At 39.1% G+C, this 18,717-nt stretch overlaps 1 protein-coding gene across 2 annotated transcripts; it reads left to right on the plus strand.

Annotated features, from left to right (window-relative positions):
* The first annotated feature begins 1,412 nt into the window (after positions 1-1,412).
* Positions 1,413-18,658, plus strand: tecpr1b (tectonin beta-propeller repeat containing 1b). Of its 2 annotated transcripts, none has more exons than XM_052549931.1 (25): positions 1,413-1,556; positions 2,628-2,872; positions 3,090-3,275; positions 4,001-4,123; positions 4,268-4,390; positions 4,976-5,150; positions 5,836-5,933; positions 6,351-6,452; positions 8,291-8,421; positions 10,513-10,973; positions 11,558-11,661; positions 11,750-11,905; positions 12,650-12,799; positions 13,708-13,865; positions 14,411-14,538; positions 14,997-15,090; positions 15,172-15,268; positions 15,365-15,444; positions 15,526-15,582; positions 15,696-15,870; positions 16,411-16,546; positions 16,788-16,880; positions 17,126-17,232; positions 17,845-17,964; positions 18,088-18,658. In XM_052549931.1, exons 2-25 carry the CDS (start codon positions 2,645-2,647, stop codon positions 18,205-18,207), a joined length of 3,402 nt encoding a protein of 1,133 aa, XP_052405891.1. In that variant the 5' UTR covers positions 1,413-1,556; positions 2,628-2,644; the 3' UTR covers positions 18,208-18,658. The 2 variants fall into 2 exon arrangements, with proteins under 2 accessions (XP_052405891.1, XP_052405890.1); XM_052549930.1 differs by having other exon boundaries at positions 1,427-1,552.
* The last annotated feature ends 59 nt before the right edge of the window (positions 18,659-18,717 follow it).

An 18,717-nucleotide genomic window follows, 5' to 3' on the forward strand; every position in this document is an offset into this window, starting at 1 on the left:
ACTCACTTTTTCTTCAAGTGTCACAAATAAATAATAGTATTTTTTTTTTTTTACAATCCTGTATACAAGAGATCACGACTCGAGCCCCAGTGAAACACTGCTGTGCCCCAATCAAATATTACTTTTATTGCTGATATTGTTTATATAATATTACTGATAAATAATTGTCTCACAGCGGAGATCTTTCATTGGCAATATTTTCAGCTAATGTATATATATATATATATATATATATATATATATATATATATATATACACACACACTCACACACACACGTGGGCTAATAATTATACCTAATAATTTGATTATAATCTTGACACCTTCTCTCTTTGAGTGACAATCAAATTCTTGCATTGTCCACACTACCACGGTCTATTAAGACACTTGGCACAGGAGTTTTTGCCTTATTTCTTTGTTCTGTTTTGTATGATTGAGAATTACAGTCTAACAAGCAAATTTGGATTGGATCGCCCTCATCCAGATACACACTTTTCAGATTTCCAAATCTGGTTTTCTTGTGTTCCACGGAGCTCCTAAAGGGACATGGTGATGGAAAATAAAATAAAAAATCAAATGGGGGGGGGATGCCAATGTTTTGCATTGCATTTACACAAATAACTGCTTCTGTCTGGTCCGCCTCTGATGATTGTGCCAATGTAGTTTACAGTGGTTAAAAGAACTTTAAATTATTTTTGTTTGATATTGACAGCTATTTGGGCATATATTACCTGTTGAAATATTGTATTAAACCATAAATATTTGTATTATTTTAAAGTTTTGTTCCTGAAATCCACAATTCTGCATGGATCAGAATAATCCCGTTTTTGGATCAAAAGTATTTCAAGCATACTAAAACATTTTGAACAACAAAAGGTTGAGGATTTAATCCAGATCAAAACCAAAACTGGATCTAATCCGAATTCAGAATCCTTTTTTATTTCCTTTGAACAACCCATTTTCAAGGTTTGATCCATCGATGGCCCAAATCTGGAAACCCTGGACTGATCTTTAATCTCTCAGACATTCTTTTATTATTTATATATATATATATATATATATATATATATATATATATATATATATATATATATATATATATATATATATATATATATATATATATATAAGAATAAGATATATATATCTTTTTTTCTATTCTTACCACATAATATATAGCCGAATCTAGATGTACTGCATATACACACATGTACAAATATAAATATATACAAATAAGTACATATGTAAACACAATATCCACAGGTGTATCACACTCGAGCTTTAATTATTGAGAAAGTAAAGAATGAATAATTGAGCAGGTGAACGTGCACATGAGAAGGCTAGGCGACGGAAAAACATACGTGCGCACACGTTCTGTCCAATCAGAAGCTTAGATTTCGACATTTCCTCGCGCGCCGACCAATCAGAGGCAAGATACCGTTAACTTCCTGCTTTGAGTCTGAGCCCTTAGAATAAAGCTGGGAATGAAAATAAACTATGTTTGTTATGCGCGGAATATATGAAGAATCGCTTCAAAGTCATTAAACTACATAGTAGGTGAGTTTATGAGTCTGCTTTCATCGCGTTTGAACAGAATACGAAGCGCTTGTGTGTCGGAATGTGAATACGTCATGTCGGTTACAGTGTTTACTAAACGTAAAGCATATGACAGCCACAGCAATGTGCAAAAAAACATAACATAAACTAAACGAAGTAGAGAATAATAGGGCTGTAATAATGAATCCAGTCAGAAAGGTGCAAGCTGACCAGCTGGTGTCCAGTTACCCGTATCTCTTACTCCATATAAGGGACTATACGTCTGCATTATGTTTTCATTTCGTATATAATACATATTATTGCAAGTCATCACGATTTTCTCTAACGTTATATTTATCGAATTAAATGAGGAAACTGTCAAATGCTATTTAATTGGAATCACGAACTTTGTTTGGATATGAATGCTTGACAGTCTTGTGGTTTAATAATCTACAAAGAGCTGTAGATATTCAAAGCTATTTTATCGTGTAAGTGTAACGTATATGAAATAAAATAGGGTGGATTAATGTAATGTGGGACATTGACTATTGGGACACCTAAGCCTTTTATATCTTCTTTTGCAACATTAAAGTGAACATGACTGATGTTGAATTCAATCAGGGGTGTCAAGTTATTGATATCACTCTGGAAATGATGTCAGAAATGTGGCTATGAAAATCAACAAACCGGAAGTAGCGCTTATGAAGTTCAATTAAATACCAGTGACATAGGATGAAGTTGTGACTAATGTGGGAAAGTATATATACTATGTTATTCAGTTGATAAAATGTGCATTAAGAAAGTTATGCCAATACATGTATTTTTGTAACCAGGCGTGATAAATGTAAAGTTTGCTTTGTTTTTAACTATTTGTAACCCAAAACACAGTGTCCCACATTAGAAAATCCACCAATTCTTTTGGCACATGGAGCACTAATATATGTGCCATTTCTCCTTTAAGTACAATATCTGAAAAATTTCTTCTGATTTCATGATGATCAAATATTTAGATTTATTGCTTTGGCTTCATGTGGCACAATGAGACACAAGGCAAAATTGCAAAAACCCTAATCCACCGCACTGTCTTAACAGGCTGTCCTCCAGTACCCATGATGTCGGGGTCGCAGCTGTGGGCGGTGGATGTGTACGGGCGGGCGTTCAGTCTGTGGGCCGCTGGAGGCCGCTGGAGGCGCGCCGCGGATCTCCTGCTGGAGCTGAAGCGGGTGACGGGCTCCCATCACTGCTGCTGGGGCATCGGCTGCGACCATCAGGTTTATCTCCATGTGTATCCCAGTCAAGTGCCTATACGCCACCAGGAAGAGACCTATGAAAACCAGGTGTGTTGGAAACATTTCGATTCATCTCTGATTTATTAGCATGATAAAATACAGTACCTCTGATTTGGAAAAAAGCATGCACAATAGCAAAAACAGTTGTAAAGTAAAAGTGTAACATGTAAAACTCTTTGCAAGTGAAATAAACTGTTAATATTCATAATTCATAAGGATTGCGTGTTACAAACAGTACACCAGACTCTGTGGGTCTGTTTTACAGAGATGGAACCCAGTTGATGGTTACACAGACACACTCCTCCCGACAGACCGCTGGCAGTGGACCGATGAGTTGGGCTTGAACCCACAACCTCTTCACAGCTTCGTGTTGCCGTCTGCTAACTGGGAGTGGGAGGGCGACTGGTACGTGGATGTCGAAAGCTGCGGGAGAGAGTCCAGTGAGACGGGGGTGAGTGACACTATCTCAGACCTCAAGCCATCCTAAACTCAACCTATGGATTCGCCACAAACTCAACCCATCCAAACCTGACCTATTGTAAACCTAATCCGCAAACCGAACACATTCCTTATCCTACCCTTGGGAAAAAGAAGTGTGCTGAATCGTTTTTGGATATGCGCTTGTAGTGTACTTCAAATCTGAAATAATAATTACAGTTGAGGTCAAAAGTTTACACCCCCCTTTCAGAATCTGCTACATGCTCATTATTTTACCAAAGAGGGTTCAAACAAAATGAATGTTGTTGTTCATTTAGTACTGGCCTGAATCAAATATTTCACATAAAAGATGTTTACGTATAGTCCACGAATGGTTGAATTTATAAAAATGACACCGTTCAAAAGTTTACATCCCCACATTGATCCCACAAATTCTTTGGTTTCCCTTTCCTTTTATAAGTCCTACTTAATTTGGTTTTAAAAAAAGCACTCTATAGTAACTAACTGAATTCAATATACATTTAAACAATAAAACGGTTTCATTGCATTGTAAATAACATGCAGTTAAGTGACTAAAAACATCACATTCAGTTCACACTTAACTCTAATCCTTTGAAGTATGTCACTCCATGACACTCATGTAATTACATGTCAAATAATGATTCATAAAAAGTCCTGAAACCAAAACTGAGAAATCATGTCAGAATGAGTGTGTAATGCTGCTTCCTGTGCTTGCAGGGGTGGGAGTATGCAGTGGACTTCCCTGCCACCTTCACCAAAGAGAAGAAGTGGAACTCGTGCGTGCGTCGCAGGCGATGGCTTCGCTACAGGAGATATAAAGCTCTGGGATCCTGGGCCAAGGTATTTCAAATGGGAATCCAAACTTTACTGTTGTTCCAGTGTGAAACAACCAAAGGCCAACCAGTGTAATGTTTCAGTTTGATGTACACGTATTAGCTGTCCGCATATGTCGAGTCTTTCTGATTATGTGTGTTTTTGGAGCAGGTGCCTCTGGAGAGAGCCAGACCTCCACCAGAGCCCTTCAGTGACATCAGCTGTGGAGGCTGGGACATGAGTGACAGTCCTGAGAAACACGTTTACCTGTGGGCCGTGTCCCAGCAAGGGAAGGTCCAGTACTTATGTTGTGGCTGCATTACAAGTTTCTGACCATTAGAGGGCACTGCTGCTCTGTTCTTTATTACTATTTTGAATTGCTTATTTTTATATTTTCAGCTTTCATTTTATGTTCAGTAATTTCCTTATAAGCTTCTGTCATTTGTAATATTTCTGTTTTGCTTTGATTTCTATCAGGTTTAGTCATTTTAGTACTCTTAAACTTAATTTTGCCTTCTAATTCTAATTTAACTTTATGTTTGTCATCTAATATACATAGTATTTTATCTCAGGTTTATTCAATGAACAAACATTATTTTTAAATGGTCTTATTTTTAACGTATCAGCACCGACTTGCGGTTGCATTACAGATTTGTGACCACTAGAGCTCACTGCTGTTCTGTGACGTCTGCTTTATATTTTGAGCTCAGCCAACACCTCTTTATGGATTAACCACTTGCTCACAAGAATGTGAACAATTTCCCTGCCGAGTGGTTAATTTAAACACCCGCTGAATGTTTTGTCATTTTTATCACGTGTTAAGAAACTCTTCACGACCCCTCACAGATCTGAGGTGTGTTTGTGTATCTCTCTACACAGCTGTGGTTCCGCACAGGCATCAGACAGCAGAACCCGGAGGGGACGTGCTGGGAACCCACCCAGGTGCCCCGAGAGGTGGCGCAGGTCAGCGCCGGGCCGAAAGACCTGCTTTGGGTCGTTCTCTGGGATGGACAACTGCTGGCCAGAACGGGCATCAGTAAAGACTGCCCTAAAGGTCTGACACTGACAGATGTATTCCTGTCCTTTGAATTCACACATATAGTATGCACGACATACAGTACATGTTTGGAATGACTTCCACATCGCCGCTATTTAGGGTGAAACTATGATCACGGTCACGGTCATGTCAATAGCATGACAGAGAACATGTGGCCACTTGCGCCACAACTAAACATTTCTGAATGTCATTGCATTAAATAAGGTGAAGTCAAGTCAAATGCTGCAGGAGGTTGCTGCTGTCAATTGCTCAAAAAAACGTCTTTTGAGTCAGCTTGAGTTTTGGGGATTTTTAGTGCATGTATATAGTCAGTTCTCAATACAAGTTTCAATAGAAATGACATTAAAATAACATTAAAGTGGGGAACAAATTCACTATTAACTATGACTTTTTCCTTCAGTAATCTAATATGCTGCTTATTAATACTAAATAAGGTTATATTAGTTAGGTTTTAGGTATGTGTAAGGTTAAGACATCCAAAATATTGTCGAGCAGAATAAAGCATTAATATGTGCTTGATAAGTACTACCGGTAATAAACAACCAATATGCTAGTAATATGCATGCTAATAAGTAACTAGTTCATCAACAGAGTTTCCCAATCTAATTTTAATTTCCCTTAACATTTACATTCAGTTCACACTTAAGTATATTCTTTAAAAGTGCATAATTTTTGTTTTCAGGCTCATCGTGGGAGCTTGTGCTGCCTCCAAATCAGAAAGGAGCTATTCATGTCGCAGTGGGAATCAATGTCGTTTGGGTCGTTACTAAAGACAACAAAGTAAGATGGGATTTACTCTATGAATGCTTTCAGTTATTTTCCTTCCATCAAAGGCATTTGGAAGCAACATTATCTTCCAATTTCATCAAGTACCTAAAGAAGGGCCACTGTCCTGCTAAGTTCAGCTCCAGCCCTAATTGAACACACCCGATCCGGCCATCAAGCTCCTCGGAATCATTTTAAGGAAAGTGTGTTGGAACGGGTTGGAGCTACAACTCAGTAGGATGTTGGAGATCCATGAGCAGGATTGGACACCCCTGATCTAGCATGTGACAGTGTAGCATGCTACTTAAAATATTTGTTTCATGACAAGCTCAGTTTCATACACTTAAAAAAAAAGGCAGTACACAGTGTGTAAGGAAATGTAATAAACGCAGTGTGCAATGTGTAAATGCAATGTGTTTGTGTGTGTGATAGGTCTGGTTCAGGAGGGGTGTGAATTCCCACAATCCCACTGGCTCAGGCTGGATCAGTATTGGTGGAGAGATGGTGATGCTTAGCATGGGCCCCAATGACCAGGTGAGATCAGTGAGGTATCATGTTATACTGCCGTTCTAACAATACAAATATACACACACTCACTTTACAACAGTGTACCGCCAGATGGTCCAGAGCCAAATAGGGGGCTTGAGTGAAATTTCAAAGGGGCGACGAGATCATTTTATTATAGTAATATTAAAGTGACATTAAAGTATTCAGATTAACATTAAAGTAGGTTTTGTTGTCCACCAGGTGAAAATCATAAGTCGTATCACCGCATGTTTTGTGGTACCATTCATGTCTGTAGCACAAAAAGTGCAGGTTGAGTTACATAGGGTTCTGGGTTTGTTCAAAGCATTCACCATAAGTACGAGCGATAATAGTGATCTTTGCCTTAGAGAACTCCACTAACAAGTGATGTATCAATCTGGATAAGTTCAGTGCACTCACACCATGCTTTATTACTGTTGCCGATATCAAATTTCATCTGGCGAGATAATTATTTTATTTCCTTGTGGACAACTCTAGTGGTCCCAGTACTTGTCCTTGGGGGACACCCTTCTGAGGTAGGGTGGGGGCCAGACAGGTTTAATTACACTAATGTTCTCAAATGTAGCTTTGAGGATTAACCATCATTAGATCCTCAGACCAATATGTGCTCGCTGCACGGCAGGCCGACTGTATTCACTGTCCTAGTTTATACGCACAAATACCCATCATCCAATCACCTTCTCCAGTTCACACTGGCCCCTCCCTCCTGCCGGGACGGGCATGTATGGTCTGGCAGAGTCGGGTGTCCGTGGGTGTTGATTACTAGAGCCGCTGAGTCTCAGTGTAGAGTTTGCAAGCGATGCAAACTTTGTCTCTGCATCTCTCTCCCTCTCTGTAACTGGACCCTTAGACCGCCTGGCCCTTCCTGCTGCCCATTGCCTCCTCCAGCTCAGCCCAGCCATATATATATATACACCTCCATTTCTTTCGCCCGCACACAGCCATATGGGAGCATCTAATTTGAGTTTGGCCGCTCTTCACTATTGCATACTTCACATTTCATTACTAACCGCGCGGGCTATGTATCTGTGTGTTTAGCGCAGCTGCGACGCTCATACTTGATCCTGTTCCTTAATTTGGCTTAATCAGAAACAATATCCTGTCTATGAGAACTATGTCAGCACATAAAAAGAAAATTGTCTCATAACATGATGATTTTTTTTTAAGCCAGCTTTATTATGATGCAGTTGATATGAGGGATTTTATTGTTAATGTATTATTGTATGGTTATCTATTGCTTGATTATGATATAACAGTTCAATCAAATATTCTGTCATATATTTCTGTGTAGTTACCAGAAGTGTAACACCCATTCAAACTTCAGCCAGAACTTCAAATGTTTATACATTAACATTCAAAAGTTTGGCATCTGTAAGATTTCTTAATGTTTAAAAAAAAATGTCTCAAATGCTCAGCAAGACTACATTTATTTGATCAAAAATACAGTTAAAAGCAGCAATATTGTGAAATATTATAAGAATATATATTTTAAACGTAATCATATTTTAATTATATAATATAGATTACATTTTATAATATATTTTAAAATGTAACATATGAACTTAGTCAAATAAAGGCTGCAGAACACCAGGTCATTAGTTAGTGATGTTTGTTTTTTTTGTATTAAAATATTTTTTTAACATAAAGAAGATGCATTTAGAAAATACTTGAACTAGGGTAAGTTTGTCCCATTAGGTTGTGTTATCTGTTTCGACCCATATGTTTTGATATCTCAGTTTGAAGACGCTATGTAAGAACTGAGAGACTGTGGCTGGTGTGATACAGAAAGTATGAGTATATTTTATGGGTGTTTGTTTGTGACACAGGTATGGGGGGTTGGCAGCGATGACCGGACTGTGTATTTTCGTCACGGTGTGACAGCCACAGAGGTCACTGGCAGGTCATGGGTGGCAGTGTCAGCTCAGCTTGAAGGCAGTGAAAGCACAAATCATTCCAGGTAGGTGAAAAACTTGAGCAACTGTCCAATTTTGGTGATCTCTTGCAAATTGTAGCCTCTTTTCCCTATTTGTAGTGGAGATGAGTGGTACCCGGTGGGGTCTTCTGCTGTTGTAGCCCATCCACCTCAAGGTTGTGTGTGTCGTGGCTTCACAAATGCTTTGCTGCATCTCGGTTGTAACGAGTGGTTATTTCAGTCAAAGTTGCTCTTCTATCAGTTTGAATCAGTCGGCCCATTCTCCTCTGACCTCTAGCATCAACAAGGCATTTTCACCCAAAGGACTGCCGCATGTTTTTCCCTTTTCACACCATTCTTTGTAAACCCAAGAAATGTTTGTGCGTGAAAATCCCAGTAACTGAGCAGATTGTGAAATACTCAGACCGGCCCGTCTGGCACCAACAACCATGCCAGGAGTTCAGGAGATTGTCTTGACCAGGACCACACTCCTAAATGCATTGAAGCAACTGCCATGTGATTGGTTGATTAGATAATTGCATTAATGAGAAATTGAACAGGTGTTCCTAATAATAATCCTTTAGATGAGTGTATATTAGGTGTGGAATGGTACACAGATGTCATAGTTCGGTTTTCCAAAAAAATCAGGAAAAAAAATCTCTATCATGCTTGGTTTCTTTTCATTTATTTTAAAGAGACAGTAGTACAAATAAAAAAAACACCAAACACCACCTAGATGTGAAAATACTAAATATTATCACATGTTATATATATAAAATCTGCAGTACATATATACACATAAGAAATAAATTATTGAAATCAATTTGATTTAGTTTAGAGATAAACAGGGGAAAACAGTGAGACACAACGTAAACTATACTGAAAGGAAACTTTCAGAAAGCGACATCTCTTTTGTTTTCTTCATTTTGCAAAAGCACAATGTTCTGGTTTCTTCGTGAGTGTACACAAATAAAAGCGGACCTTTATACAGTATACATTAATAAGACAATATGTGTTTAAGTTGATTCTGCTGATATAAGGAAACAGTTGAAGTGATCGCGCCGGCGTGCACACACACACACACACACAAAACAAAAATCTGTTCCAGCATTGCTAACTTGACAGCGCAGGTGGTACTTTATCAAAATAAAATACAGTGAACCAAACATCAGCACGCCCACCTCTGTGTCACCGCTTCAGCGCGACTGTGAAATACAAGGCCTATAATTGTACATAATAAATAGTAGTTAACATAACATAACAATTATTCGCAAACAGTTGATTGCACAAGCCTTTAAATTTACATTTACATTTATGCATTTAGCAGATGCTTTTATCCAAAGCAATTTACAGTGCATTCAGGCTACACATTTTTTACAAGTTCTTTAAAGTATACTTCTTTGTCAGTCTCTGAGAGATGCATTCAGAGTCAACACATGGTCACTGTCTAGTGGGCCTTTTTCTGTTGAAGGCCGGTTATCAAACAGCGTTGCATTGTTGCAAGCGCCCCCTTCTGGATTGGGGGTGAATTGCCTGTTTTCATTGTAAGGCCTCATGCACCGAACCAAGATATTTATACAGTATATATGACCCTGGACCTGCACAAAACCAGTCATAAGGGTCAATTGAAATTGCGATTCATTCTGTTAGCTGACTAAATAAGCTTCCCACTGGTGTATGGTTTCTTAAGATAGGACCATATTTGGCTGAGATACAACTAATAGAAAATCTGGAATCTGAGGGCGCAAAAAAATCTAAATACTGAGAAAATCGCCTTGAAAGTTTTCCAAATGAAATTCTTAAAAAAATTAAGCTTTTATCAGCTGTAAATTTATAAAATATCTCCATGCAACATGATCTTTACTTAATATCCTAATGATTTTTGGCATAAAAGAAAAATCTACAATTTTGACCCATACAATGTATTGTTGGTTACTGCTACAAATATAATACAATTATATATTACATATTATATTTTTTTATATTATATTATGTACACACACACACACACACACACACACACACACTAGTACAGAAGATGCCATTTACAGTATTTGTTGCAGTGTCTTGTCCATCCAGCAGTTGGTGCGTTGCCTGTCAGTGTTGTGAATGGCTCTGTGTCTGTGTGTTTCCCAGTGTCCATGTTCACAGTGATGCCAGTGTCTTCGCTGGTGAGGTCACCGCTCCTTCCCAAGGTTCTGTTCTGGGCTGTGATGACACAGACATTCCAAAGCCACGTGTCCCCAAGATCACGAGTGACAGCTTTATCTCTGCGCTGGTGTCTGATCGCTCTGCTCCAGCGGCTCATCCCAGTGTACCTGAGGACAACCAGGTGACGAGCCAAGAGTCCGATTCCTCTTTCCTGAGCCCCAGCAGCCCGTCCGATGGAAGCGAGACACCATGGAGCAATGTTGACCTGGAGGAGATGAAGAGCTCGGATCCCAGCAGCACTCGGAGCTCAGTGGCCACGTATCCCATTGAGCTGCAGCACAACACGGTAGTGCAGGAGGAGCTGCCGCCCTGGGCCTGGGTCACCGGTGGAGGATGTGACATCAGCTCCAGCTCCAGCTCACACGTCGACTTGTTTAACATCTCAGGTGCAACGCACTTATTCACACTCAACCTCTACCTCATGTTGTTCTTTCTATCGCTGAAGGAACTTACTTGAAGCCTTTACTGTGTGATGCATTATAAAAGACATAGTACCTTTGATAAATTGTAATCAAAGTTAAAATGCATTATAATATTTGCAGATTCCTTCTGACAGTACATCTGTAATTGGTTATCGTCATGTGCTTCATTATACTTTCTAAATGTTTAACAATGAATAGACAAGTGTAATAACTAATTTCAGTTATTCATTAGAGTAATTGTAAGGTGCATTGCAAAGCAAAATGAATACTTTTATAATTGCATTTTATATAAAGGCTTCAAGTAAAGTGGTAAAAGAAAAAATGTATAATGCTAAAAAGTAAACTCATGCACTATATAAAATTTTACAGTGGTAGAAGTTCAAGAATAATGCATTAAAACCAGTTATACTAGGCTTGATGTTGATAATGCCTTACCAGATGTTTCCATTGGTCTCATAACTCGCCACATGCCCCATTTTAATACAAATATAAATTACATTTTGTATACATATTGAATTAGATTGATAAGAAAATAAATATTCTGTCAGATCCCGGGCCGCTCTCTCCATCCATCACACCAGCCCTCGGTGCTCTAGACACAGACACTCGGACGAGAGGAGCTCAGCAAGAGAGAGATGCTTCTGTAGAGAAGGTAAATGCACTTTTGTGCATCACGCGAGAGGAAGAGTCAATAGGACATCTCAAACACTGATGTGTGTGTGTGTGTGTGTGTGTCTCAGTCTGTGCGTGTGACGAGAGGTTGTATGTCCTGGTGGAGGGACTGGACCCCTCATCAGTGGGAGGATGTGAGTGTGACGCTGGAGCAGGTCACCGCTGCTGGAGCCCAGACAGGAGACATCCTTTACCTCTACTACACTCACGACCAGGAGAAGAAGGTGCCTCTGCGGAAGAGAAGTCTACTTTAGCATAATAGCACAAAGATCACCTATTGTGGAAATAATATACTTTTAAAGAATATACTGAAATGCACACTGAATACAATATTTAATAGGAAACTTATTATAGTTGAATCTGCAATTCAATACATAAAAAAAATATATCAACTTTAAATGTAAAATCGAAAATTGAAATCAAGTACCTAAATGTGCTTTAGTATGTTAATCAACACATCAGAAGGAGTGTACTTCTTTAAAGCATGAAGCATTTAAAATGTACTTTAAATAAAAACTTGTCATTAAGTTTGAAATTCTAATTGAAAAATCACACACGCCACTCAAACTTACTAGCTCACTAAATACTGGATCTAATACGCTATGCCTGCATAACAAGTCTACAGAAAATAATCAAAACCAAATCATGAAATACAGTTGTTTTTTTTAACAAAATATTATACCTTAAACAAAAGAAACACAAACTTAAGTGAAAAAGAAGAAAAATTACTAATGTCAGATTTGAAGTACACTATTTGATATAATTAAGCACACTTTTTTTCACAACAGTGTATCCGTATAACAGTATATCCACAGACACAAGTTGACAAAGTTTTTCAGGAGTAAAAAAAAGTTTGTGAATGCCTTTCCAAATGAATTTATTTTTGATCAAAATGTGTTGTTGAAGTAAAGTGTTCTCAGGCTGTATTAGTGTAAGTAACTCCACGGTTCTTCTGATGTGTGTGTCAGTTTCTGTATGCTGTGATAAAGGAGGTGACGGCCCTGGTGCCCATGTTCAGGGACTCTCTGTACACTGTGGCTGTTTACACGACAGAGAGAACCAAACAGAGATGCCCCATTTTACTGGCAACACCCTCTCAACAAGACTTCAACACCTGGGTAAAATGCACTTACTGTATGAACAGCACATCTGGTTAAAAGGATCTGTATGTGACACAAAGCACACGCACGATGAACTTTGAACTGTATCCATACATCTTACCAGTCATGATCCTGTATTTGAATAATGTTCTTTAAAAATGGATAAATTCCTCTCATGAAAAACACATTTATTCACAAAATCAAGAAAAACAATTAGTGCTGTCAAACGATTAATCGTGATTAATCGCATCCAAAATAAAAGTCTTTATTAAATATGTGTGTGCTGTGTATATTTATTATGTATATGTAAATACACACACACATGCATGTACATATTTAAGAAAAAATGTTGTTTATATATTAAATATAATTGTGTAATACGAAAATAAATATTAACATTGAAAATTAGTGCTGTCAGACGATTAATCGCATCCAAAAACATTTTGTTTAAATATTATTTGTGTGTGCTGTATATATATATATATATATATATATATATATATAATAAATATACAGAGTACACACACATATTATGTAAATAAAACCTCTATTTTGGATGCGATTAATCACGATTAATCGTTTGACAGCACTAACTAATAAATACATGTAAATACTTTTAAAATATATGCTGTTTGTGTGTATATTTACATACATGACAAATATACACAATACACACATATATTATGTAAACAAACACTTTTATTTGGATGCTGCGATTAATCGTTTGACAGCATTAAAGAATAAATCGATATTTGCATATTGGTTTATTGGTTTATTGCATTGTGATTTTGTTTACCCCTAAAACACATTTTACCCAGATCATCAATCTTCCTGACGAGTTTAGGATGTGTTTTTGATTGCACTGCAGAATGAGAGTGAGTTTTGGTGAGTGACGAGTGCTTTCTGTCTCTGTGTGACCGTTGCAGCGGTCTCTGTTGAACGAGTCGTGTTGTGCGTCCAGGGGTCTTGGAGAGCATCCATCCAAACAGGCCCTGTGGGCTGTGACGTGTAAAGGTGACGTCATGGTCCATGATCCTTCACCCAGTCTGGAAGCCCCGGCGCAGTACTTACCCTGCGAGCACATGTAAGAACGTCCCCATCTGTTCTAAACCCAGTGAGCTGCTTCACTCTCCTTCACGTGCCAAAACAAACAGTGCTTCTCTAAAAGACTCGAGTCACGCTTGATTTCCATAGAGTTTTGGCATTAGCATGAGGCTAAGCTAACAACACAATATTATAAAAGCATGAAAACAAATATTAAGCACAGCCTGATGTTTAAATAGGATCACTGAACCAACCTATATACACCAATCTATACCAGCAAAACTAGTTTTTATGGGTTCGAATCAGGTAGAAATAGCTCTCACAGATGACTGACTGCTTTCACTAATTGCAGTCTGCATTGTAAGTGCCTAAATGCTGTCCAGACTGGCAGCTCACTGGGTTTCAGACAGAGCTAATCTGCTGTTTCATAATTGAATCATGGAGAAAGTCTGGCTTGCATGCCACAGAGGTGTCTGATGCGTTTAATTTGGTGTCCTCTGGACCGTGTGTGTGTGTGTGTGTTTGTGATTGTAATTGTGCTGGGCATGCTTCACGTGTCTGTGCGCGTTCCTGCTGTGGGCTCAGGTTCTGGCGTCAGGTTCCTGCTCATCTGCTCTGTGTGGAGTCTAACAGTCTGGGTGTGGTGTGGGGCATCGCTCACGATCACACCGCCTGGGTCTACACGGGGGGCAGCAGGGGAACGTCGGCTCAGGGTAAACATGCACCCTGCTGCTATCCCTATCCTACATCTAGTTTTGACCCTGCAAGATGAACATCTGCTGGTCTGGTTGCTGGTGTGCTGATGTTCCCATGAGGCTTCACCAGCAGATCTTTCTCAAGATTTGCATCATGGTCCACCAGTCAGACCAGCATCAAACCAGCATAAACCAGTCTAGACCAGGATGCAGTTCATGCCGGTCTAAGCTGAACTTTGCAGCAGGATGGGATATTCAGCAAGCAGTATGCTAGTACTGTATTCCAAACACAGTTGCTGATCTTCCCAAACACTCATTCACTAGAATAATTGCACGGATTACTCCAATTACTCACAGTTTGCGTAAAACGCACCCAAACCATCTCCTTTCTCCTTCCTTTAAAGCTTTCATTACTAAAATTAAATGACGTGAAATCTAGTTGCTTCTGCCCGGTGTTTAAATCTAATTCATTTCAGGAAATGAAAACCTTAACCAAGCGATAAGTGATGTGAGGTGCGCGTACATCTACGAGAACCAGCGCTGGAACCCAATGACAGGATACACAGACAAGTGCGTGTCATTTCCCTGAGCTCTGCTGCTTGTTTACTTGTTTTCCTGCTGTAAACGCTCCGTGTCTGCTGTGGTCCTCAGGGGTCTTCCCACAGATCGCTACATGTGGAGCGATGTTTCAGGCCTGAGGGAGTGTACCAAAGACAACACCAGGCCTCCCTCGCCGCAGTGGACATGGGTACAGCCAGGACTCTTTTTAGTGCACTCTACCATTTGGTGTGTTTTATGGATTAGTTATTGTTTACTGACTGAAATCTGCATCTCACTCTCACAGGTTTCTGATTGGGATGTTGACTACGGCGTCCCAGGAGGGACAGATAAAGAGGGCTGGCAGTACGCTGCAGATTTCTCAGTGTATGTTGACTTTAAACCTATTAATAGAACAGAAACTAGACATTTCTGTCTCAAACTAATATATGTTTTATGTTCATTCAGGACGTTTCATGGATATAAGACAATGAAGGACTTTGTGCGACGCAGGCGGTGGGCTAGGTCAGTTCACATTTTTGCTGCTTTTGATACATGTACGCAGATTTTTGTTAGCAAGAGGGGCAAGAGGCCCGTTTGTGTAAGAAAAGCTATATGAGAGTGTTTCTTTGTCACAGGAAGTGTAAGATCAGCCTTAGTGGCCCGTGGCAGAAGGTTCCTCCGATTGCACTGAGCGACGTCACCGTCTTGCCGTGTCTGGCCCAGTGCAGTCCAGAGCAGGTTCCTGTGTGGGCCATCAGTGAGAAGGGAGATGTGCTGTGTCGTCTGGGAGTCACCGCCAACAACCCGGCTGTGAGAACTAAACCCTGTCTCTATCCTGCACCCCACTCTCACAAAACAGGGCCACGCGATCTCCAAAATTTCATTTCAGTTGAAAAGTCAAGAGGAAATCATCTTTTCTTGCCTCAGACCCAAAGTAAACGCCAAAACCACCAAAAAAAAAAGAGCCATCCCAAATGGTTAAAGTCCCAGAAAAGTAAAGTCTGGTTCTATGTCAGTTTCAGTGTGACTTAGACTTAAATAACACTACTGAAAAAATATTAATAACCCATGACATCGAAATTTAAAGTCAGTGCAAATACCTTTTAAAAACCTTCAAAAGGTACTATGTTTGACTTAGAGGGAGGGACATTAACATTTAGAGGACATTTAACTGAGTATATTAAGTGATATAGCGTATATGGTTAGACACATCCCTTGTTTTGACTTCTTGGGGGTTTTATATATTATTTTCCTCAGATTAAATATCCTCCTCTCATCTCTGTTCTTGTATTATGTTAGTGCGCATAGTCTATGGGATGTCCTCTGACCTCTAACTCTCTGAAACCACAGGGTAACTCCTGGCTCCATGTGGGCACAGACCAGCCCTTTAAGTCCATTTGCATAGGAGGAGGCCACCAGGTGTGGGCCATCGCCAGGGATGGTGCCGTCTTCTACCGGGGCTCCGTGTCTGCCCACAATCCAGCTGGTGAGACCACAGGATCATCCTGATGGAAAGGGTGACGTTTTCAACTAGAAAATGATGATGGACATCCTACAATATGTAAACTATTGCTGGTTCTGGTTTTCTAGTTTGAGCAACTTACAGCAATTACTAAAAAATGTGATTTCATTGGTAGTGCGGTTATGTCATTATTAACAAGTAGAAAAACGAACAAAGACAGGCACACTTACTTTGTCAAATGACTTATTAAGATTTGATTTCTCAGGTGAGTGCTGGTACCACATACCATCTCCCCTGAAGCAGACGCTCAGGCAGGTGTCTGTGGGCAGGACCTCCGTTTATGCTGTGGATGAAAACAGTGAGACAACTGTTCCTACTTGCTTCTTTTTTTATTTGTTTTATTTGAATCAAGCTGTATTGGTAATCACATGCTCTACTTGACTATTTCTCCTCATTATGAAGTGTGAAGAGAGATATAGTAGTAGGCAGTATGTAGTGAATAAGTAAGCAATAATTAAAATGCCGTTGAGAACAATGTAGCACATGGAAAGCAGATCTCGATCTCCAATCAAGTTCAAGCTCAGTGTGTATGTTTTTTTGCAGGTAATCTGTGGTACAGACAGGGTTTGACACCCAGCTATCCTCAGGGTTCTGCATGGGAACTCATCTCAAGTAATGTGTGTAAGGTGTCTGTTGGACCACTGGACCAGGTTTGAAACCTTTTACTTTGGTTAAAACAACTAATGAAGATTTTATCATAAATAGATAAACACAGTGGAAAAAAAGGATTCACATTAAGTGTACTTCAAGTATACATTAAAAAAAAAAAAAAAAAAAAAATTATATATATTATATATATATATATATATATATATATATATATATATATATATATTTATATAACATTAATAAAAAAAACATTGCGGTAGTGAGATAAAATTTTTATGATTTCTTATAGACTATCTACCAGATCGCTACCTTTTCATTAGTGTAAATTAAAAGGTATCTGCCCTCAGAAAAGTATGGTGTACCACAAGGCTCGATTTTAGGCCCTTTGTTGTTCTCATTGTTCATGCTGCACAGCTCTGTATACTGAAATCTTTTGTTTCCTCTTTCCACTATTATTTCATTCTGCATTTCTGTTATAATGTTAATCCTTCCTTTACCCACTTTCTTTGGGACTATCCTCCTGACGTTTACTAGCTCCTGTCATACTCTGATACACCCCTGTCCAACTACCCAAATATAAATAATAATGTTCCCTCGGTTTTATTGCTTTGATGGTTATGAAACTGTAAAGTGGTCGTAATGTATCTGTCCAGGTTTGGATAATTGCTGATAAAGTGCCAGGTTATCCATCAGAGAGCTCAGGAACGGTGTGTCACAGACTAGGAGTGAAGCCCATGCAGCCCAAAGGCCTGAGCTGGGACTTTGGCATTGGGGTAAGTTTTTCCACATTAAGTCAAATGCTGAATTGTGAATGCATTTTTGTTTTTAAATCTTGTAATAAGTATCAACAGATCTTTACTCTGAGAGTCATTTCTTCAACTAATGCACTAAAACAGGGTGGATGGGAGCACCTGTCTGTGAGAGGGAACTCTATAGAGGCCCAGCGCGTGGCACCTCGCAGTCCAATGCCCAGCCGCATACAGAGTCAGGTGAACGGGAATGCTGTGGGCTGCTAGATATAGTGCCCATCTACCACCATCATCATAATCACCACCTTTATCATGCTTTACTGCATTTCCCAGTTTGCTGTTCTTAACACCCTTCCTGTCTCCATGTCCCTTCCAACCAAATGTGACTTTTTTTATTTTTGACTCCACTTGCCTGAATAACAAACATCACTTTTCCAGGTGTGACGTTTGATTACTGTATGTGTATGATTTGAATCACCTGATCCACTGATGTCTCTTTGTTTTAAGCATGTTATGTTATTTCTTGTTGCTGCATTTGTTTCTGTAACGAGAAGACCATTTTATGTTATTGGTTTGATTATATTATTTAAAAATGATTTTATTTCAGTCCGCTTGCATTGTCAGAGACAATGCTGTAAACGTGGACACAACTTCCCTACTGTGATCTAACAACCACTGACATAGGTTTTTTCCTCTAATAAAGATCTGTTAAAAAGCACCAGCTTGTTATCATTTGTAATATTTCTATGGATTTCTGCGGAATTGCAAAAATAAACA

This window comes from Carassius gibelio, chromosome B3 (assembly GCF_023724105.1).
Source record: "Carassius gibelio isolate Cgi1373 ecotype wild population from Czech Republic chromosome B3, carGib1.2-hapl.c, whole genome shotgun sequence".
Taxonomy (NCBI): Eukaryota; Metazoa; Chordata; class Actinopteri; order Cypriniformes; family Cyprinidae; genus Carassius; species Carassius gibelio.